The 23,649-nt window shown below is 42.1% G+C and overlaps 2 protein-coding genes across 2 annotated transcripts in view; one reads left to right on the plus strand and one right to left on the minus strand.

Moving 5' to 3' along the window:
• Positions 1 to 660: 660 nt before the first annotated feature.
• On the minus strand, positions 661 to 3,142 carry TMEM69 (transmembrane protein 69). Its single transcript, XM_009088680.4, has 3 exons — positions 2,555 to 3,142; positions 2,054 to 2,114; positions 661 to 1,469 (listed from the first exon to the last, which is right to left on the minus strand). The coding sequence occupies exons 2-3, from the start codon at positions 2,096 to 2,098 to the stop codon at positions 750 to 752; spliced, it is 765 nt and encodes a 254-aa protein (XP_009086928.2). The 5' UTR covers positions 2,099 to 2,114; positions 2,555 to 3,142; the 3' UTR covers positions 661 to 749.
• A 122-nt stretch (positions 3,143 to 3,264) lies between these two features.
• GPBP1L1 (GC-rich promoter binding protein 1 like 1) overlaps positions 3,265 to 23,649 on the plus strand; it is a 31,298-nt gene continuing 10,913 nt past the window's right edge. Inside the window, exons 1-6 of the mRNA XM_050977309.1 lie at positions 3,265 to 3,387; positions 17,643 to 18,526; positions 19,190 to 19,304; positions 19,590 to 19,719; positions 20,079 to 20,362; positions 23,134 to 23,206. Of these exons, the coding sequence (XP_050833266.1) occupies positions 19,245 to 19,304; positions 19,590 to 19,719; positions 20,079 to 20,362; positions 23,134 to 23,206 (547 nt within the window). The 5' untranslated portion in view covers positions 3,265 to 3,387; positions 17,643 to 18,526; positions 19,190 to 19,244. The remainder of the gene's footprint in view (positions 3,388 to 17,642; positions 18,527 to 19,189; positions 19,305 to 19,589; positions 19,720 to 20,078; positions 20,363 to 23,133; positions 23,207 to 23,649) is intronic.

Consider the following 23,649-nt stretch of genomic DNA (forward strand, 5'->3'; position numbering starts at 1 on the left):
ATGACACATTTCAGGTGAGTGCTGACCTTGGCTTGCCACTGCAAACAAATCTCAGCTGTCCTTTCTTACCTGACATCACAGTGAGCACTTCCTCACACAGCATCTCTGGAAGAGTTCAGGCTCGATGGGACTTTGAACAACCTGACCTTTTGGAAGGTGTCCCTGGGTACAGCAGGGGATGGGAATGAGATGATCTTTCAGGCCCCTTCTGACCCACACCATTCTGTGATTCTGTGATTTTCAGCATCTCCTCTGAAAACAGGAGTGAAATAGAAGTCTTGTTCTACATCACAGCAACTGAGTAGAATGTGGTTCTGCATCATTCTCTGCTACTTATTTAAACACCAAACTAGAACTGCTTTCACTTTGTTACTGTTGTTTTCCCCACCTCAGAACATGATCACACATTACAGTCAAACCAGATGCTTTCATAGTTCAGCACAGAGTAATTCATACCCATGTCATTTTGAATCTCTGTTCTAAATTCCTAGAGCAGCAACATCTCATTCAGGAGTGATTCTTTGTTCTACAGATAAGGACAGACTCATGCTTGCCTTGGAAGTAATTGCTGTTTACAATACTTCCCTCCTGAAATAACTTCAAAATCAGTTGGAAAATCATTTTGCTTCAAGAATAAGAATCTTGATCCCTGCCATCATACAACTTCTAAGCACAGATCAGTCTTTATTTCTCCTGGAACTCCATACAAATACCTTATTAGTAGATAATAGCTTTTCCTTACAGATTTATTAATTTATGTTCTGCTGTATTTTTCTGTCATCACTTTTCTCTCCTTTTAAGAAAGCTTTCAGTGCTACAGTGGCCAACAGGGATGATATCATCACCACTGTTCCCACTACCCTCAGTACTTTGAACCACCTGGGGTAAGTAGGAAGAAGGGAAATGTCATAATGCAGCGCTATCCCCAAGGCCACCGTGAGTATTAGTGCTCCCTGAGTGACATCTTTGAAAATCAAGGCTTGGCAGGCAAGCAGAGCAGGAACTGTGCCATTGGCCAGGTTCAGCCAGTCTGGCTTGGCTGGGCTGTTTTCTGGGAGAGCAAACCCCCACCTCATGCCCCCCAGGAAGGAGGCTGTGGCAGCTCCATAGGCGACCTGAGCAAAGGCCAGCTCTGGGCAGTAGGAGCCCTGCGTGGCCATGGCCAGAGGCATGGCCACAAAGGGAATCAGCCCCCCCAGGCTTAAGTAAAGGGCTGGCTTGGGACAATCCTTCAGAGATCCCAGGCTCTCTTGTGATTGTGCCTCAGATTCTGCAGGGGTTTTCTTCATGGAGATGGGGAGAGAGGTGTGGAAAGGCCGGAGCTGGGTTGTGTAAACTGATGCTGGTTTGAGGCTCAGAGATGTGCAGAGGGGCCGTGCATCTCTCTGCAGCTGGAGGAGGGCCAAGGAAGAGCAGCTTGTCTTATTCCTCCCACGGAGCAGCACGCTGGCACCAGGTAACTTCTGCAGCTGCAAGCACAAAATTTGTTCTCAACACTGCACAGTGCAGGCTTACAGACCTGCAGGTACCTAAATGACCTCCTGAATATTGTACCAAGTGGTTTTCCAGGTCAAGTCACACCAGAGCTGTCTTTCCTTTTGAATTTCAAGTGGTTTTAACCAAACTAATGAAAACACCCAATGCAGCTGAGGAGCAACTGGGCTCTCCAGAGTGCACAAGCAAAGCACTCAGTGCCCACCTATCCCTCCCCACACATTCTCTAGGCACTTCGAAGATATATCAGTCCTTTTCAGACTAAAATATAAAGTAGAAGCTTCATATAGAAGCAGGATAAGGTCATCCCAGAAATCAGCTACTGTCCCCTCACTACTCCACCAAAAAGTGATAGGAAAAAAAATACTTTGAGACAATAAAACTTGATTTTATAAAAGAAAGAGTTTTGCCTAAAAGTGCTGTAGAAACAACGAACTGCTCCAGAAAAGCTGAGTGATACACTCCAACTTAGAAGCCACCTTTTTTCCAAAGCTGCAATCCTATCTTTTGCTATTTTATTTTAAATAAAATCAGCAAAAAAAAGCCTTCAGTAACTTACTCTGAAAGGTGTGTTGAAGCAGCATCGTTGTATGAGAGGAAACATTTGTTTTCTCAATATCCTAAAACAGAAAAATTCAGAATAAGGTCTGAAACCAAGGAATCACTGAGTCGGTCTGATGCTCAAAGTTCAGTCACAGTTATCAAATACAAGAGTCTTAGAGGTATATGTTTAAAGAGATATGTGTATTTATATTACATGTGTATTCAATCAGTACTATTCTGCCCACTGCAGAATACTTCGTTCCAAGCAGCTCTATGAACTGAAATTCTAAAGTTCATAGAGCTTTAGAACAATTTCTAGTTAAAAAACTGAGTATCAGGGGACAGGTGATGACTTCCCGTTCATGGATCATTCCCTCTTCAACGGATAAATGGCTTCACAAAGCTTATAAAAGAGCATTTCGTCATGCGCGGGAAAAGCGACCATTAATAAAAAAGGAGCAGAAAAGCCATCCCATGCAAGCTGCAGGTGAGCTCCCTGCCGGGCTGCGACACTCACCGGGGGAAGGTGGGCGGCTCGCCCTGGATTTGACTCCGCAGTTCCTGGTCCTGCTGCGCCGGGAGAGAAAGGCAGCTCCGGCAGCCAAACTCCCCTGCTGGAGGGCGAAGGGAGCGGAGAGGGAGGAGGGGCCGCCCTGCCCACCGGGGACCGGACAGAACTCACCGGGCGCTGCCACCGCACCGGGCCCGCCAGCTGTGGCGGTTTCCGGTGCTCCCATAAGCGCTCCGACGGCGCCCGGTGCCTAGCGCTACCGGTCCGGGCGAGAACTGTCGCGGCCCATCGTGTTCCTCCGGCCGCGGAAGGCCCACCGAGCAGATACTGGGGGCAGCAGTGCCGGTCACTCTCAGCCCGAGGGCCGCGGTCGGTCTGGCAGAGGAGCGACACGTTCCTCTCCTACCCGTGGGACAGAACGTCTCCTGGGGAGCCGTGCGGCCGTTCCTGCTTTCTGGCTTCTGGCATCACCGCAGCAGGCAAGCCTTTCACAGGCGGACTACGAATCCCAGGCCTCCCTGCGGCGCGCTGTTTATGTATCCGCACGGCGGAGATAGGGGGTCGTCTTCTGGGATTCGTAGTCTGCGGCTGCTTCCGACAGGCGGTGACGGGGGCGGTGCGAGCCGCCGCCTCTGATTGGAGGGGCAGGAGGCGCGGGGGGCAGGGCGGGGGCAGGGAGGGGGAGCCGGGGGGCGTGTTCCTTCCGCGTGCTCGGCCCCGCCCCGCGCGCGCGCGGGCCCCGCCCCCTCCGGCCCCCGGCCGGGCAGGGCTGGGCGGCCATTTTGGGCAGAGCTTTGTTATGGTTGTGGGGCCGCCGGAGCCGCGCCAGGGCCCGCCCGGTGAGTGCGGCCCCCGCGCCGCCCCCTCCGCGCCCCCAGCGCCCCCCGCGCCCCCCGCGTCTTCACCCGGCCCCTGCCGCCCCCAGGCCCGCCCCGCCGCCCCCCGCGGCACCGCGGGCTCGGTGCGGCCCGGGAGCGGCCTCCCGCCAGGCCGGCCCCCCCCCCCCCCCCCCCCCGCGCTCGGTCCCGCGGCCGCGGGGGCTCCCGGGGGGGGGCAGCGCGAGGTCCCCGCGGGCAGGGCCGGACCGGAGTGGGCGGCGGGGCCGGGGCTCTGCGGGTTATTGTTTCCTGTTCAGCCGGGAAGTTCGTAGCGCTGACACTGCCGGGGCTGAGCTCCTGTCATGGGGCCGTTTGTGAGCTGGGCGGGGGGGGCGGGCCGGGGCGGCGGGTGAGTCCCCGGGGCCGGGCAGTTGCGACCCCGCTGTAGGCTGGAAACGAAACCGGGCGGCCCGGCCGTTCCCCTTCGGCTCCTCCCGGGCCGCGCTTCCCGGCTGCCCCCGGCGGGAAGGGGCGGTCGGCGCCCGGCAGTGACACGTGGGCTGCGGGCAGCCGGGGCTCGGCTCGCTGTGCCCGCTGCCAGCGAGGCTGGGAAACTTGTCAGGTGCCGCTCGGTGTCTGCTCGTAGGGAAACAGCGCCCGGCCCGAGCGTGAGGCGGCTCTTTGGGGCGTCAAAGTTATTTCCGTGTGTCCGGTGTATTTGATGCCCCCTTGGCCTAAGGTCTTGTGTGGTTTGACTTAAAGGACTGGGGCTGGACTTGATCAGAACGCGCCTAGCGTTTCCAATATCCATTTAAGACTTTGAATTCAGTTCAGTTTAGTAACGAGCTGTTTCGGAACGATTTTAGAGCAGTCAGTAGGTGTCTGCACAAGTTACGAGTTTTTAAACAGCTTTAGAGGAACAGTAGCTATTTAAATTCTTACAAGTAATGATGGAATTGTTTAAGAGTGTTGCTTAAAGATCTTTTTATATTAACATGACCAGGTAGGTCAGCCTGCCTTTCCCCGCCCCCGAGCTGTGAGTGACACAAGCGTTAGTAATGTTGATAATACTCTGAAACGTTGCAAGTGCCTGAGCAAAGTGTGGAAATAGCAAAGAGGGGGAATGGAGATAACAGCTGAGATAATTGGAGCGCCATCAAAGCTGAGTTTACTGTAGAGTTGACATTGCTTCTATAAAAATGTTAGGTGGTTATGAAAAAAGCTTATTCAAATGTTAGTTCATGAATGAAGATGGCTGGTATTTCAGTGAAAGGTTCCCCTTAAAGCTTATCCATTTGGAGACCAGAATCTAAAACTTCCAGTTTCTGACTCAGGAAGGAAACAGGTGTAGAGCAGTGGTAGGAACAAATAAAATTCCCAGATTCTTAAAGCAGCTTTTCCTCTTGCACTCTTTCGCTTCGTTTCTGGAGGAAAGTCCCTTTAAGAGGAACTTATTAAAAGTTTTATATTTGGAATAGAAAGGCTTCAGGTGGTATTTCCTTGTGGTGTTAGGGTTTTTTTACAGCTGTTTGTAGGGAAGTGCAGCAGCCCTCTGCATTTTATATTCATCTGGTTTATAGCCTTAATCCTATATGACACAGAAGTTTCCATTGCAGATATCATACGAGGACCTAAAGTGAAAATATGCAGGGAACAGATGGCATTTAAAAAAAAACCGCAAATCCTGTTTTTTCTGCAGTGTCTCAGAAATATGAGGAGCAGAATGCAGATGTGAACTACAACAAATCAAATGGAAGTGCATACTTTCTGAATGTTAGGAAAAAAATCTTCACTTTGAGAATATTTACAGAGTATGGTCACCTTGTCTCACATATGTGACTGCTGCATGGTGTTACTGAATCTTGACATTCCTGTTTTAAATTAGGAAATTAAGTCACTACAGGTGAAATAATATTCTCTAGCATTTTCATTAAATGGAAACAGTATTTCAGGAGTTGTGGGATCCTTATTTTAATACAGAAAAATGCTGTGGTTAGATCTATGAATTTCTTCAGGAGTGTGGGATGTCAGATAATGTAGTTCTTGTCTTTATAAAGTGAAGAAAAACTATTGGCTCAGGAGTTAAAGTTACCTTCCCCCCCCCCAGTGTTATGAGTTGTTTGAAGTTACTTGTGTAACTGCTGAATTGACTTAGCTGTGAAGTGTACTCCAGGGTGTGCTTTGTTTGTTTGTCTGTACGAAGAGATTTGGAAAAGGGCTGACTCTGTTCAGTAGAGCTGAAGCTTTAAAGCACCTCTCTCCTGCAGAGTGCTGGCTGTGCTTGCATGGACACAGCTTTTCCTCACAGCTCCATAGAAACCAGGGGTGACTGTTGCTCTAGCTTATCCAGGGACAGGTCATACTTAGTGGATTTTGCACTTGATGAGGTAGTGTGTGTACCAGGAAGTTTGTCTGGGATTTTTAAGTTTTGTGTTAATTTATTTGTAGAGGCAGGAGGGGTTTAGTTTTGGTTCTGCAAATTCAGCAATGTAAGTAGACATTTTACTATCACTTACGTAGTGACCAGGATGCCAACTAAATCATGTGTGGCTTTTGTTTCAGCAAGAGGAATTGAAGTCCATGTTCTCTTTGCTCGTCAGATTTGATGAAAAGCAGTGAAGTTGGCAGAAACATGGTCCTGCTTAGAATACTTCATGAAAGCCAGGATGGATGTTGTTTAACTTGTGTACTATAACTTTATATGTTCCTGTGAAAATGTGCCAAACTTTAATGAGTTACTATATGGTCAGAAGATAAATCTATGGGTTTGGGAGTGGATTTAGGTAGAGATTGATAGTGGCTAAGTGTCCACTGCCCTGTACACGTATGTGCAAACACTGGGCAGACCTAGAAGTTCTAGGTTAGACAGGGCTGTGAGCGTGACAGCAGGGAGGAAAGCATTTTGGCTTAATTGATCATACATTTTAGTGATCAGGCTGTATCACTCCAAACTGGAAATTCTTGATTGAAGTGTGCAACTCCTTCTCTAGCTGGTCTTTGAAAGTTGGAAGAAGAATTTTCACACTTGATACTACTTAGACCTTTCTATTATTAAACAGCAAACAGTTTTGCAAAGTGTTGGTGTATGCACTTCTATAATATGACTCATCTGAAATAGTTGCACTTCCAAGGTCTGGCTTAACAAAAATGCTTTGAACCAGTGCAGCCAAACATGACTGAGGTTTTCTGCAATAAATGATGCTCAGAAAGAAATATTTTACAGCATGTGACCTTGTGCCTCAGGGACTCTTGTACGTTAGGGAGTTCACCAGGAGCAACTGAAGTTCTAGGACTTACATTCTAGCAAAAATGCCAGTGTTGATTTGTTTTCTTCTTGAATCTTGTGATCATTTCCCGTTCAGTGTTTTGCATAGTTTTATCCTCCACACTGGAAGGAGGATCACAGTTCTGTGGTGTGAGGTTAGTGACACTTGATAAGAAAGTATGTGTATAATGTTGTCTAAATGTCCTTGGATTTAAGAGTACTTTTTTTCAATACAGGAAGAAATTAGACATTTTAATTTAAGTTTTATTTCTGGTGTCTCTTCTAGATTCTGGATATCTGTGTAACCCCCTTCCCATAGCATATTTGCAACATACAGAGTATGTGGCAATGAGTGACACTCTCTTGGAATTTTGTCATCTTCAGTTTGTAATGAAAAATTAACTTGTAAATAAAGGACTGAGTCTGCCAGGGAGGTACATGGTATTATTCTGGGCACAGAAATTATTGGTATTCACAGTGTTGCTGGTGAAGGTGTATGGTTAAGATTACAACAGGTCTCCAGCCTTTCAGCAGAGGGGAGTGTTTTGCCATTGTGTTACAATGCGTCATCCATCATCAAGGGATTAATCAGGACTCACGTGAGATGATCTGAAAAGACCTTTGATGTTAATCTTAAAGAAACTCAGCAAGGATCTCTCATCCTGAAAATATTGAATGTGTTATGATCTTGACTGTTAGTTTGGAGAAACTGTCTTTCTTCTACTTTGAACTCCAGTTAAAAGTAGAGAAATGGGTTAATGATAATTTCAATGTCTTCAGGTTGACTGGGCCTTCTGGAATGTATCCTCTAGTGTTTAGGGAGTTGATAGCTTGTGGGGGTGGGAAAAGTTCCAGAATGCTGAAGAGCTGAGGGGCTTTTCCCCTCTCAACATGGAGAAAAAAAGCAAGACTTGGGTATGTCCAAGGGAAGAGTGTTCACATCAGGGAGTCTGTCCTGTGTCATGTACTTTTTGGTGGTTTCACTTCCCTATATTGCAATAATGTTCTTACTGAACACACAGATAATGTGATCCTAACAAATTCAATAAATGGTCTGAAAACAATAGCTTTGAATTCAGCCATTTTGGTGTAGATGGGTTCAAATTACTGTGTTTTGGTATATTGCCTACACAGACAAGTAGCAGCTGGTAGGGAAGCAGTTCTGTGGGGGAGTATCCTGGGGGTTGTAATAGTTCCTAAATTATCATGACTCAGCAGCATCACTGTCATGAAAATTCATTTGTCATACTGGAACATACAGAAGCATTTAAAATAAGACAGTGAAGCAATTTCTCCATTCTGCTGAGGAGGAGTAGGTCTTCAGCAGGAGCTATCTTGTTCAGTTTGGGATAATGTGATATTTTAGAAAGTTATGGCTGTGTAACAAGACTTGTAAAAAAAAATAATGAAGTCTGAAAGAGAGAAACCATGATTAAGGATTGGGAAAAAAATGGGTTGGTTAGCTCTCCAATGGTTTTATACATCATGTTTCATCAGACATAAGCAGGTGATAAAGCAGCCTAAAAAAGTTACCTGCAGGTATAACTGGGAGGCACTTCCAACATCCTGTCACTGCCTGTGAGCTGTCAATTTGGTAGGTGGGTCAGGTCAGTTTTTTCATCATTGATGCTTTGAACTTGAAAGCTTGATCTTTGCCAGTAAAATTTGACTGGTTGAGGGTGGGTTGTTTGTTTGGATGTTTTTTTTTAAAAAAAAGCATGGCTATATTTGATCTCAGAATATGATAGTAGATCCTTTTTCTGCTGCCAAACTGTGCTGGGATACAGGGTGGTCTGTAGGACTTCCCCTAAAACAATAGGTTCTAAAGTTGCCTTTCAGTCAGGGAATACTCAAGTTTTGGTCTGAATAAAAAATTTCTTAAAAGGTATCTGCCAGGAGAGTTTAGTCAGTTTTCCACATCCATCATGAATAAAACAAGCAGTTATGAGGTGAAATTGCAGCAGAATATGTTCAGGTGAGGCATTAGATGCAGGGACAGACTTTCAAGCCATAGGAATAACCAAAACAGATTGTAGGGTTACACTGGAGAATGCTGGTGTGCTAATCTGGTTTTATTTACACCTTCCAAAAAAATATACCGGTAGGGGTACATATAGCTGCATAATGAATTCCAGTCTGCTGATAACAAGCTTGTTTCTCTGATACTTCATGAGACATTTTAGGATTAATTTTTGGATCTCTGCAGGCTGAAGATCACTGTACAAATTGGTGAAGCAGGGAGCATTGCTTAGTTGACTTTGAAAGATATCTGATGGACGAGGGTAGAGCTAAATTCTTTTAAATCTCTGGAAAAGGTCCTTAACCATGCAGTGTATGACACACACACACACACACACACACACACACACACACACACACACCCCCGATGTTTTGCTTGTATTCCCTAATTTATTGTAGGACAGTAGGATAGAAGAATGACAGTGTTTTAGTCTTGGCCTGCATAGATTACCTGGAGAAGAACAGCACAATAATTCTCTTCGAGATCTAAAGACAAAGCCCAAACCAGCTGGACAACATTTTGTCCATAACTCCTTGCTTTATTTTAACTCAGTTTCATGGACTAGATCATAGAGAGAACTCCAGGAAAACACTGTGAATGTGCAAAGAGGATATATGTCCCAGCTGCAGTAAATCATTAGATCACAGGACTAGAGATCACTTTCCCCCCCACTTTTTTTTTTAAGCCAAGACCAAACTATATATATATATATTATTTTTGCAATTTATTTTTTATGTATATGAGTTGTTTTAAACTTCATTGTGATCACTGATGTTTGTTAATACTTTCTCAATCAAAGTGCTGAAAATGTTAAACAAGTGCAATAAAAACCATTGCAGACAATGTAAACTTTACAAACTGTAATGCAGGTGTTGTACACATGCTGAAAAGTGCTGAGTGAACATGTCTTTGTCATGTCCTAGTTACAGACAAATAAATGTGGAGTTTGATCATATTGTCCTGGTCTTGATGTACAAGGGTTTGGAAATAATCCAGTTGCAGGGAGTGGCAGAGGTATGAGCTGTCCCTCAGTCTTGGCAGGTTGTCTTTAGGGGAAGTACCTATAAGTGGAATGCACCTCCCTTCCCAGTTTGTAGTACTGGTCTTGTAGGACCCAGGCAATGGTATTGAGAAGAAGAATTAGTCCGGTATTGGTTAGGAGAATGGTCTCTTATTTCTGAGTGTCCTCTGTTTTGTTGATTTTCAATTCTTCTTCCTCTTTGCAAATGACATGTCTTCTACTTGCTTATCCTTCATCTGGAATGCAGATCTGTACTTCCCTCTACTTGATTTGTAGTCTCTTTTGCCTTGACACAAATATTTGATAAATAGTCTGGTTGCATTTGAAGCTCTTTTCCATAGGAAATGTGTTTTTCTCCACTCCAAACAGAATATATTTAAATGTAAATGTGCTATAGTAGCAATAATAACCCTGGTAAAATACTGATTTATAAAATACCCTTAGTGGGAAATACCCATCGCTTTTTTTTTAAGGTGCTGGAGAACTACTTACTTAACTTCTGCTTAGGCTCCATCCACATTTCTGGAAGACAGGTAGGCAGGATGTATGCAGCATCCAGTGGGGATAAGCCAGTAATTACATATTTGCAATTCTTTCCTGATGATGGAGGACATTATCCTGGTGTGCGCTGCTTTGCAGTAGAACTGACTTTGTTCCTTAAGGCTTTGGGCAGACTGCACAGATGTGCTCTTCATTGCCCTTTCACTCATTCTGTCATGAGGGTTTGGGGACAAGAGTGGTACCTTAAAGGTATCCATGACAAGGTGCTGTGCTGTGCAAGCTTCTGGGCAGAACAGAGCCTTATCTTGACTTACTTGCAAAACGTCTGTAGATCAAAGTGCAGTACAAAATAGATGTTTGATTTTGTTCCTTAAAGAGATAAAAAGACCTTTGGATTTGATTAAAATAGTAGAAAACCTTCTGCAGATTTGAAATAGCTTATTTCATGAAATGCTACAGCTGTTTGAAAGTTCAGAGCATTGTTCACATTTAAAGCCTAATACTATTTAAAATGCGTTTCTTTGGTTTTTATCAGTAGTGTCAATAGATGCACTTGTTTGAGAGAGGTGTGCAGTCCCTGAAACCCTACTCCCTGTAGCAGGGTAGAGCAGTAAACAGGTTTTAATATTTCAGGTAAATACCACAGTTCTCTAACATAAACAGTACTAAGGACAGTTAAAGGGGCACTGGAGGGAAGTGGAATCTTCACAGGCACAGGATAGTGGCATGAGGGGATGACAGCATTGCCAGTGGCTGCACAGTATGAAACACCCAGGAATAATTTGCGGTAGGCATAATATCCAGAAACTCTGTGCTCTCCTATTTTGTGCTTATGAGAAGTTGAACCTTTTAGATTTTACATGTTTTAAATGGCTTTATCTTGGTATTCTTGCTGCTTTGAGGAGTGAACTCATGAAAACCCCTTGGAAGGGTTCATTTTTGATGTATCACACTTGCTGGCTGAGGGCCAGAGACTTATCATCTTACACAGGCTTCTGTACAGGTTCCCCAGATGCTGCCTTTTCCAAAATGCGCTTTGGGCTTTTGAGTTAAGTGCAACTTGCTTCCAAAGACAAGTTTGCTGACTTTTGAATGGTAACCTGGCTTGCAGAAACTTGGATCAACAGAAGCTTGAAGGGCAGGTATCATTCCATCAATAGCATTTCTAAAGGCGGTATTTTTGTCAGTGGTGTTTTCTTGTTTGATGAAGAATCTTTTCTACAATCGTAGAAGTCACTTTTCTCTGTTACTTGGTTGTTACTCTTGTATGCCTGTGTATCTTTAATTGGTGTCAGAACAGAAAAAAAATAATCTCCTTACCCCCTGCACTCGAGATCTCAGTATGTATTCACACAACCAGAGTGCTAAGGCTTTGTTCAGTATGTGGTTTTGTGGGAGTATATGTTTGTCCAGAAGTTTTAAAGGAGGTAAGACTAGGTCAGCATGACCTTGGAGAAGTGGAAAGTAAGTATGTGAAGGGGCAGGTTGTTTGTGAAGCAGAACTGTGTGAGATAGTAGTTGAAGGATTGTCAGTAGAGAAAAGGGGATTAGGACATAGATGTATGGACCTTTCTTAACCTATTTTCAGTTCATTAAGTTTGTCATCTGGTTTGTATAAATGGTCAGGTATGTAACCATTGATATGATTTTCCCCCATCTCTAGCCTGTTACTCTGGAAGAACTTTTGTATGGCCAAGCTTTTGGCATGTTTTCATCTTGGAATACAGATTTATATAGCAGTGTTCTGTCTAGAATGCAAAACAGTTTTGATGACTCTGCAAGATAGAATAATTTGCTTTAAACTTGAAAAATAAGGTGTTAATCTCTCAGTAATAGCTGCTCTTCAGTAAAACATTTAATATCTGTATCTGGGAAGATTTTAGTTTAGTACATGATTAACATTTTAATCCATCATTTAGTGTTCTAAAGTGGGCTCATATTTCTGTAATTCTAGAAAACCTGTTATGAGTGATGCTCTGCATTTTTAGATACTAGAGGTTTGGGGTTTTTTGCAGCCAGATACCATTTAAACAATGTTTTTTGCAGGACTTTTAATTAATAGGGCTGTCCTTTATATTTGTGTAGTCATTTTGGAGGGCTGACTGTGGAATATAATGGGAAAAAACGAGTGGTGATGGCATCTCTGGGATATAGTTCTGGTTCCTGTAGCTCAGGTGTGTGAGCTGTGCCAGCTGTACGTGCCATTCCAGAACATCTGCGTTTGTCCTTTCCAAAGGGAGCTGCGCTTCAGCTGTGCAGACACGGTGAAGGTGTGTCTAGACAATTGTATTCATGGAAGTGAAAGCAAAAGGAAAGTAAGGTTTTTTGTATATACTTGATGTAGGTAAACTGGAAATGAATGATCTCAACTTGTGAAGATGTGGCTCATCAGTTGTTACTACAACTGAATGAGTTATGCTGCACTTGTCATTTACAGTGCGGCCTAATAATGCATGCCAAGTTGAAGCGGAGTTTATAATTATATTAGAAATGGAATTTGCTGGCACAGATTGTTCAGAGAAGTTGTGGATGCCTGGAAGTGAGCAACCTGGTCAAGTGGAAGGTGTCTCTGCCTGTGGCAGGGGGGCTGTAGCTAGGTGCTCTTTAAGTCTGTGTGACCAAATATGATTATCTTAATGAAATGTTTATGTAAGACCAAGCCATATTCTGTTTGGGTTTTTTTCAGGGTAGTGAGATTTCATGTGAGGCTTTTTGATATCCTTAAGGAAATCAGTAGCGTACTTTTGACTCTTCCAGAGTTGGACCCCAGGCTGTGGCTCCCTATTTCTGTGAATGTATTGGGTGAATTGGAGGTTATTAGAAAGAGATATTTTAGTGAATACATATTGTAGTAATTCCTTATTTTAAAGTAACATACACCTATTCAGCGACACTACTCCAAAAAGTAGCTAAGTGGAAAGTGGACTGTTTTGAATGTTTGGGCATATCTGCTTGATTAAATAACTTTAAAAGAGCTTCACAGAAAGAAAACTGATGAGGGAAGTAAATTCTGTTCTGCCTTCTGCATCCATTAAATTGTTCACTAATGCTTCTGAATGCTTTTGCAACCCAGTTAACATCTGATCTTTAGGAATATTACTGAAATCCCCATTGACTTGGCTGGTTAGAAAAACAAATTTTTATTTCTTTAAGGTAAACATGTTTTATTTAGAGTAATAGATAGAAATGCAGTGAACTAAAATTGTGGCAGGGATAGACAGGTGTTGCCCTTATGACCTTTTACAGCTGCTATTAACTGGATTGATAAATGTGTAATGAAGGGTAAAAGTTTACTTTTATGCTGGTTTTCTGCTAAAGGTTCTACATCTTTGTGATTGGCTGTTGCAGGAAAGAAGAAACTGAAGTAGAGGCTGTAGTTAATAGGATTCCTGGTAGACAGCAGTGCTGAAGGGAGCTGGGGATGTTTGCAGGGCACTGTGAAGCAGAAAAAGCACCCAGTTAAATGTGTCCATTTCAGAAATGTGCCCTGCAGTACATAATGTGGACAAAGGTTGGAAGCCCTAGTTCCGGGTATTCCCAGAGATGGGCTAGAACAGCAAGTCATGGCACAGCAGGCAGCCTGGAACTCAGGGGAGGCTGCTTCCCCTTGTGTTTTGAGCACATCCTTGGTTCCCACTGCCAGGTATATCTGAAAAGCTCAGCTTGAGACTTAAAGCTTTAGAAACTCTGGTTTAGAGATTTAGTCTGATCAAGTCTGTGTTAGGAGCAGAAATGAAAGTAAGCAGAAGGCTGAAAACAACCAGGCAACTCCATTCAACTGAGGTACAGCAAGAACTTTATGGAAGGGATATTGGAGAATGGGGGTTTGTCTCTGACTGCACATGTTTTTTTCTGTGGTCTGTGTCTCTTTAAATTCAGTGTGGTTGTATGTTCCTTCTGTTTTCATGCCAGTTTTTAATACTTGTTTAGACAAATACACTATAAAATCTGGTATATAAAAGAACACCTGACAGTTTTGTTTGACTCAGTGATAAATACCACTTTTACTTGCGTGTAAAAATGACACAGTGATATTTAGTTGTGAAACTTCCCTTAACAAGGGAAAAAATACTTTTGGAACAACAAAATCTTAAGAAAACAGGTGGCTATGAAATAGCAGTTAAGACATTTTTAATGTTACATGTAAAAAGTGGTATTATAAATTATTAACAGTTCTAGTGAACCTTTAAAAATAAGTGAAATCCAGGTGCTAATACAGAGTCTAATTCTTTTTCGTACATAGATTACTTACCAAAGACTTATCCATTTTGATGGGTGAAATAATATTTTGCAATAGTTGACAGGTTTTTTCTACACCAAAGCTCATTAATGCAGATTTCATTGTTCTGAAAGGAAGTATGCCTTTAGAGAACATTTCATTTAGTGATACTACAATTCTTTTCTCCTTTTCTGATTCTTATTACCAGAAATAATTCACATTTTGATTCATTTAAAAGGAAAGCAAGAATTAATTAGATTTGCATTGACAAGCACTTTTGTTTGCTTTTTTCCTGGAATTGGGAGTGTCTACTGATGATCTTTGTCCTTGTGTTTTCCATAGTGAAGCAGAGATCAGTTCGATTGAACTGTAAATACAATAATAGAAAAACTGAGTAGTTGTCAAAGGTCATTTCAGTTCTGTGTAGTAAAAGGGGAAAAAATGACTACGTTAGATATTAGGAATGCACAGTTTTGCCACTGTGTAAATGGGCCATACTCCCAAATGTTGAACATTTGATGCTGTTTTGGTGACCATGGACCTAAAGAATAGGGTAAACGCTAATAAGGATGATTAGAGGCATTCAGAAGACTTCCATGGGTACTCTTAGTTTGGAAGAGGCATGACTTGATGAGTCCATGTACCTTGGGTAAAATCCTGAGTATCATGAAAAACTGAATAGAATGTGGTTGGGCATTTTGGTAGCACAAGAAAATATCCAGTTGAATTGAGGCTGGTTTTTTTTAACTCCAAGTTGACTTCTACATAAAGCACAAACAAACTGTGCCCACTCTCATTTGGGAGGCAAAAATGTATAAATGTGTCTGAAAACAAAGCAACTGAATGGATTTGCATAGAACTCTGGTGTTAATTGGTAACACAGACTCTGGCTTAAAAGTCTCAGTATCCTGGGAGTCCTGATGCTATTTGATCTTGGTCTTGCACTTTTTTTCTCAAGAATTTATTACAGGTTGCTGTCAGAGAGGGTAATGGAGAGACTTTGGGTCTTTCCCATTAGGATTTTGTGATGCTGTTGTCAGTAGAGTAGTAAGTTATGGAAGTGGTCTCAGGTAGGTTGCAGATGTGCTGTTGAACAGGATTCAGAGTGTGTGTGAGAAGGGGGCACGTAGGCTAATCCTGGAGACCAAAGTGTTTCAGTGCTTCTATAATTTACAGCACTTCATCTAACAAGGTTTTTGCTTTAGCGAAAAGTATTGCATTTAAATGTGGCATCTGTTGTTCTCTTTGTGCTGGGACATACCCAGGAAGGCAATGACTGAAGAGTTGTGTATGTCCCTACTGAATTTTGGAGTCAGGTCTAGGCATTGTCCTAGGCTGTCTACTTGCATGTTAGGCACTGCTTAAGGAACTGCCCTGGTCACTCATACTAACAGTGATAGCAGAATAGCAGCTTAGGAAACCCACATCTCTGCAAGATCATCTATAAATTGGTGGTTGGAGTTTTAGAAAATGTTTCACCTTCACTTTGATTGTGCTGAAATACAAAGGGAAGACTCATAGCGCTACAAACTGTTAATATGTTTTTCCCTTGCCTTTTCCAAAGGTACTGGGAACCATTTTGGAAAATGGAACCTGTGGTGGTTTTATTTTTATTTTGTTCTCAGACCTCGTTCTTACTTCAAAACTGTAGTTCTGTGGTGTTCATTTATTTAGATACCTTAAATCCAGAAAACAGTTCTCTGTGGGCTTTCTTAGATCCATTTTTCACATTGCTGTGAACCACTCTCAAGGTTCATTAAATCAACTTCCTAAATTTTCTAACTTCTATCAATAGCTTGACATAGCTTAATTGCTATACAGTTTGTTCTGAAAAGCATATTTATTCAGAAGGTAATGAATCTTGTTTAAATACAGTCAAGTGCATTGACTTTGTCCCTGTTTTATCTTCTACTTACTGCTCAAATGTTTGGTAGTAGACTTAGAAGGTCACATCTGAAGGAGTTCTGTACCTGTACAGAGTTCAGCAGGATGGGAAGTCTGTTCTGTCTGCAGCAGATGTTCCATTATGTCCATTATGCACACTTTAATATAAAACCATGTTTCTATAGATTAGAACTTTAGTTGTTTGCAGTGTGTGACGCTCAGTAGATTGTAGCACAGGGTGGGTTGCTCAGAAAGTTCCCAGGTCAATACTGTGTGTGGCCATGAGCACTCGTTTTACGTTTTTATGTAACTTTTTCCTCATCTTGGCTGGTGGTTTATATGTGTTGTGAGGCTGCTTGCTCTTACTTTGTCTGCAGAAATGTTATTGTGGTTCAGAGCTTAGGTGCAGAAGTGTTTCCATCTTTCCAAACTCCTCTACACAACAGTAACATCTAGTTCCAGAAAGGAAAAAAATAAAATAATAAAAATTAAGGGGTTTATTAGAGGGGTGACCCAGAGGATATAAGGTGGTGATTCTTTTACTGTTCCCCAGGGTGTGTTTATCTTGAGCCTGGATCAAAATCACCTTTAAAACTTTTTTTAAAAGTGAAGAATGATATAACATACACAGTGAAAATCAGAACTGATCAAAGAATGGAACTGTATCCAAACAAAGAAAACAAACTCGGATAAGACAAATATAAAAGCATAATAAGGCACACCTAAAGGCATCCTATGAAACAACTAATGGCATCAAAACAGTAATAAAACTTGTCAGTTGTTTTAGGATCACTAAACTATCTCTTTGCTTCTGGTTAAGTAGGATGGTTCAAGAAAAAAGGTCATAGCAGAGTAACTCAGGTTTTGGTGTGGATGGTGGTATTTTCCATGGAGAAGTTCATGGAATACTGTTTGTATTACTTTTATCATCCTCTTGAGAGGGGACTCTGGCTGTACTGGAGCAAGTTAGGAATGATGTGGGCATGTAAAGATGAGGTATTTAGAATGGCCAGGCCAACCTGCAGCCCCAAGTTTCATTATTTGAGCAGCAGGTTTTAAAATTGCTCTGAAGTGTGGAATTGCTTTCATCAGCTGCATGCAGTTTCTCCAGTCTTCCCTTTATTCCGATTGGTTTTGTTGCCCTTTTGTGGACTAAATTTGGGAAGTGATCATTTAAAAGTACAAATGCCCTTTTCAGGGACTCTTTTTTAATTAGATTATTTCAGGTTTTGTTTTGATTGGAGATCAAATAGCTTTTGGCACTTGCACTATAGTTGCTCAATTTCCCTTTCTGTTCTTCTCTTTAGTCGTACTTTGTCGTGTTTATGCCACTTGTATTGATGGAGTTGTGTTTGGTTTTTTACAGTGACGACAGTTCCTGTCTCACCTCTTTGATGGAAGAGGACTATGACCCAGAAGTGAACTCTTCACTGTAGAACAAGAAGCTCTTGTGGATTAATTGTGTCCCTTTAAAAGCAGCACCCAGTCTACAAAAAATAGAGTAGAAGAGATTATTTTTGGACCTGGCTTTTTTTTGTTCATGTGACCTATGTTTCAGCATGTAAATGGTGAAAAACAGGGAGAACATTTGTGCCTGCTTCTGAGCTTTATATCAAGTAGTGCTTAGCTCTGTGGAGCATTAACCAAGTTACGTGAAGACTAGAGTATATCCTAACATTCATTTTTTAAAATATTTTACCTTTTTTTAGCAGATGTATGTGATAAAAATGAAATTTATATTTTAAGAGCACTTGGGCAGATGCATCTTGTTTAGATCTCAGCATTTAGGGCAAACGTTTTTATGTAACATCTTTTTTCCTGAGTGTTTAGGTTGATCTGCTGCAGATCATGAACTGTCCAGCAGCCTTGAGTGTATCTGTTCAGTATTAACCATGATGTTGCTCTGAATGTTGTCATGCAGACTTGACAAACCTTTTTGTAATGTAAAGGCTGATTTCTGTACTACCACGACCAGAGGAAATTTAATGAGGTGAACGTGGGCGTGGCTTTTTTAAATATAAATTACCTTCTTAGGTATCTTTTTTTTGTAGTGAGAGTGCAAAGAGAGGGTAAAATGAGCAGCTGAGGGGGTGAAGGGCGCAGTTGGCACGAAGTGCGGCCTCTCGTGCTCTGCTTCGAGACGCACTATTGCCTCAAGGCTGGCCTTCCAGAACTCTGGAGAAGGAAGGAACCCAGAGGTCACTGAAGCACACAAACTGAGGACATTGGACTGCAGAGGCCAAACTCAGGGTGAGTCATCATATGTATTTACTACTTTGCTTATACTGGTTGACTTGTTTCTTGGTAAATTAAAGTTGAAAAATAAAGCAAAATGGTGAATTGGAGAACCTTCCACAAAAAAAGGTGGAATTCAGCTATACGGCGCAATAGTGAAATGTTCATCATTTTGAGCAGTAAAAATGGCTATGATACATTGGAAAGAACATAGGGGTACAGGAGCTGGCATATGGTTGTCTTTCAGGTCTCTGATCTGCTTTGAATACCTCTTAACATCACCAGTTGGTCATATTTGATTTACAGCCCCCAGAATAAAACATGCAGACTGTGAGTTAATGAAGGATTGTACCCCAAATTCTGTCATGTCTTGATTTTTACATCTGCCTTGTGTAGCTTTTCTATGCCATTGGTTCTGTTTTCTTCCCCCTCCACACCCATTCTGTCATGAACCTCATGGGTGTGTTAATTGAAAACAGGAAGTAACTGGGACTGTTGAATTTCTTACCTGTTTCAGTCAGAGGAACAAAGTCAGCAGGAGAAGAAAAATGCTCAAGTATAATACAAAAAACTTCAGCATTTTATCCCTCCTGTTTATATGGGCAAAATATTGAGAGATAAATTGTATTATTATTTCAGTTTGAATAAGATGACAGGAAATGTTCTTCTCATTTACAGAGCCTGGCCATGAGGTTTGATGCCTCATTTTATTGAAGGGAGACACTGGACCTAAATGGCGCAGCATGACTTTGTTCCTGCCTGGCTTAACTTCTCAACACCACAGTCAACCAAGGTAACAGTAATACAGATCAGCTCCTTTCACAGCTCTGGCCATGGGTAAGACCAGTTTGTTGGTTTCTCTGTGATTCTGTGTGAGACAGGTGGATTTGTGAGCCATTCTGATCAAATGCAGGCTCGTTGCTGGCTAATCAATGCAGTTATGGATGCTGTATTGAAAACTGATAAAGGAATGTGAGGGTTGGTGGTTTTTTCAGTTAGCCAGGTGTCACTGCTGGGCTGACAGACTCCTGGAGAGTCAAAATGAGTGCTTCATTACATGACTTTTTACTTTCTGCAGTCCCCTGCAGCCACCTTTGAGAAACATGGAGAGCATCTTCCTAGGGGAGAGGGCCGCTTTGGCGTGAGCCGCAGGAGACACAACTCTTCCGATGGATTTTTCAATAATGGGCCCCTCCGAACTGCGGGAGGTAAGAAGGATCAGAATGCAGCCTGAGAGCAAACAGTTTGAAATATTCTACAGAATGAGGAATTCAGCAGAATAGAAATATTTTCCCAAACTGTACCTTTTCAAAGCATCCTATGAGGAAGTTGTGCTATTCTCTTCTCATCTGCAATGTGCTCAGGCCTTAAGAGGTTTTCATAGTAGCTGTATGTGCATTGTGTAGCTTGAGTTGTTTTCTGATATAATCACACAGTACTTAATAAGTTCAGCTCAGCAGTTCCTTAGTGAGTACTGGCTGAACAACAAGAAAAACAACCTGATATTTCCAGTATTCTGCATACTGTGTTTATTTTTTAATTTGCATCCTTATCTCCTTTTGTTTAGACTGCTGGCATCAGCCGTCCCTTCTCCGCCATGATTCTGTAGATTCTGGTGTTTCTAAAGGAGCTCATGTTGGGCTTTCTGGCAGTCAGCCTGGCTGGCATGGTCCCTCACGGGGCCATGATGGTGTGAGCCAGCGTGGAGGAGGAGGAACTGGAGTTCATCGCCACTGGAATGGCAACTTCCATTCTCGGAAAAGTTCCGCCTTTCAAGAAAAGCTGCCTGTTGAATCTAGGGAAGAGAAGAAGGAAGATAAAGAGCATTTGCAGTTTGAGGAGGAAGACTTTGTAAGTGTGTAGCTTCTCACTAGAAGTGGAAGGTGTGAGAAATGGCTTTTCAGATCTTGTTTGCATTAGCATTGATAGGTGGTGACGATCTAGAATTGCATTCCATTCCATGTTTGAGACACACAAATTTAACAAAACTATTCCAGCACTGATAGGATGCTGATTGGTACCCAGAGCTCTCAGGACTTGAAGACCTGTTGGATTATGGGGTTTAGCTCTTATTTTTTGCCAAATGGTTATTGTGAACTGAAGGCATTGTAACATTCAAGCCAGGTCTTCAGTGAAACCCATAAGGTGACAGAGGAAGAGTAGTTGTATTGACTTTGTGGCTTTGCTTACAAAGCCTTTTTTTTGCTCCTAGAAATACATCTGGTCAGTTTATCTTCAGCCTGCCTGCTTCAGTCTTCCTGTCTCCTTCACTCTGATACGTGTTGGTGTTTGTGATAACCTTCCCAAGCTTGTTCATGACATGCTCAGACTTTAGCCACCATCTGCCTTGAATCTTCTGGAACAGTATTATCAGAGATGTTTTCCTCTCTCTCTGTTAATCTGTGGATCAGGGTTTCTTGAGCCATTTCTTCCATCAACATCTCCATCTGACCAGCTTTCTTCTTATTCAGCATTTTGATTCATATGGTATTACCAGTATGATAGTGTCTTACATCCTGGCTCTATTTTTACTGGAATATCTTTAGTTTTTCAAACTGTATCAAACAGTTCTTGGACTTACAGCTTTCATCTTACTATGTGCTTCCTTAATGCTAATGCTTTGAGAGATGTGCACCTTTTCTGCTTTCTCTTTTCAATTTAATTCTATTTCTCCTGACCCCTGAAGAGTGTTATATTATTAGACCATGTGGGTTTTTTCTGCATCTATTTCTTGCTGTCTCTAGGCTCTTCTTGACCAGTGCAATGAGAATATCCTCTGTAAGGTTCTGGTAGCTCTGTCCCTTCCCCTAATGCAGTTCCTCTGTCTTCATCTTCAGTGCTAAAGCCTTTGCTGCCTCCTGTCATGAGAGGTTCTGGTGGTGACACTGCACACTTGTGTGTATCATCATCATCATGAGATTTTTGCTGTCTTATTCAGCAAATTTAAGCTGTGAACAGCCTTCCTTTGTCTCTGGAAGGCTGTTCACAGCTTAAATTGTTGTGGCAGTTTGATGGCTTCTGCTCAGGAATTTACGAGTCAGAGTGAAGTACTTGAATACCCACAGCTGCTTCAGGCCAAAATCCAGAGCCTACACTTCAATTGCCACAGGAGGTAGTTTGCTTTAAGCTGCTGGGTTTTTTTCAGTGAAGGGCCTGGGAAGTGATTGCATGCTCTTGTTTAGCTGCTGCTGCTTGGAGCAGGAGCCTACATCACAGAGTGGTTAACAGCTGGAGAGTGGGAATAAAGCTTGTGTGTGGATTTCTACTAGCTGATTTCTCAAGAATATTGTAATTCAGTCCTTCTATAAGCCTGTTGGGTTTTTTGGTTTTTTGGTTTGTTTTTTTTTTTTTACTATCAGAAGTCTGTTGAAATCAGAAATACTGTAATGATTGCAAGTGTGCAATCTCTTGTTATCTGTCTTGGTCTAAATCTTTCTTCCACATACTTCATTCTCCTCTTCAGTGCCTTGATGAGTGCCTTCCCCAACTACATGGCTGTTTCTTCTCTAATTCCTTCCTTCATTTTTAAGATGATAATACCACACGCTGGCTAGCAGCCAGCTTTGTTTAGTAACTCCTGTACTGTCTCTGCCATAGTGGTGAAACTGATGTATGCTGTGGTTAAGTTTGTAGCTGTTAGGCCTGTGTGGCTGACAACACTTTTCCTGAGAGGTCTGCACAGCAGGCTGTTTGTCTAAGTGTGAGCACCCCTGCTGTAAAACTGACCTGTAGCTAAAAATTGAAACACTTAAACAGAGGAGTTTCTGGAGACTGAGGCAGGAATTTATGCTATGGTGTGACATATTTTCCTTACTCTTACAGAACAGAAATACCTACTATTTCAGATGCTCACTATTAGGGAGTTATGCTGTCACCATAGTAACTGACATATGAGGAATTCATTAAAAAGAGGGAAAAGATGGCTGTATTTTGAACTGAGGTTATTTGGAACTGGGGAAGAGGAATAGCTAATCAAGAACATTTGTCATTGAGTGCTTAGATTTTCTTCACTCTGCTTTGAGCTTGGACATGTCTGTAGTTGTTCCACCAAGTTGAATTCTGAAACTGAATCTCCTGTAAGTGTGCAGAGAGCACTGAGTCTGCATGCACTCTTGTCCTAAAAAGTGGACTCTGAGATTTGATACAAATTTAAATGTAGCTCTTTTTTTGTTAGTAAATATATTCCTTTGCTTTGTGAATCTAGAATTGCTTTGGGGTGTTTTTTTAAATTGGCTCATGCATAATTATTGTATTATAATACTTATGAAATAAGGATAGATTCTTCATTTACTAATGATGTGGATTCTATTTTAATTTTTGAGCTGCTGATCAAATTACCTAATTTTTTAATACATCTACTGATTGGTAGAATCTACTTAATTATAGTAGAAAACTAGAGGAGTTATCCTGGACCCTCTGGTTGTTCCATTGGAAAAACAGCAGAAACCAAGCAGGCAAACTTGATTTTCTGATGTCTTGTGGCAAAGCACTCTCTTCCACTTCAGCTGGTGTTCAGAGAAATCTACCCATCGTCCGGGTTCTTGGAAACAAAATGTTAATACTGATTATTTTTTTGTCGTATGTGATATAACAATATATTCATTTACATTGTCTTTTTACAGCCATCTTTGAATCCAGAAGCTGGAAGACAGAACAACCAGAACAAACCTTTAGGGACACCTTCTGGAGTATGGGGTAGGTAAAGGTCACTGTACACAATGCTGATGCTGGAGCAGAAAGTTGTAACCAGTGTTCAAATGCTGGGTTTTCACTCAAAAATATTTTAAAGATTTGAGTGAAGCAGACAGTTTGCTGCTTTCTGTCCTTTGCTGTTTTCCTCCCACAGTCTTCCCTAATCTCTTGGCCATTTTGTCTGTTTGAAACTGTGCTTGTGTTGTCATAAAAAAACAGCCAGTGGCAGTAATGTCACTGTTCTGTGTTCGCTTCCTGTCATGCAGTTACAGTTTCACAAAGACATCACTTGAAGGGCAGAGCAGATTGGAGTGAACTAGACATTAGTTCCTGACTTGGGATCTTCATAGTGGAAATACAGCAAAGCTGTCATAGTTCTGTGGTTTGAGTTTAGTTGATTTTTTTAAAGTCAGAACAGCCTTGCTTTTGATCCTGATGTACTCTGT

The sequence above is a fragment of the Serinus canaria genome, chromosome 8, assembly GCF_022539315.1.
Source record: "Serinus canaria isolate serCan28SL12 chromosome 8, serCan2020, whole genome shotgun sequence".
NCBI classification, from domain to species: domain Eukaryota; kingdom Metazoa; phylum Chordata; class Aves; order Passeriformes; family Fringillidae; genus Serinus; species Serinus canaria.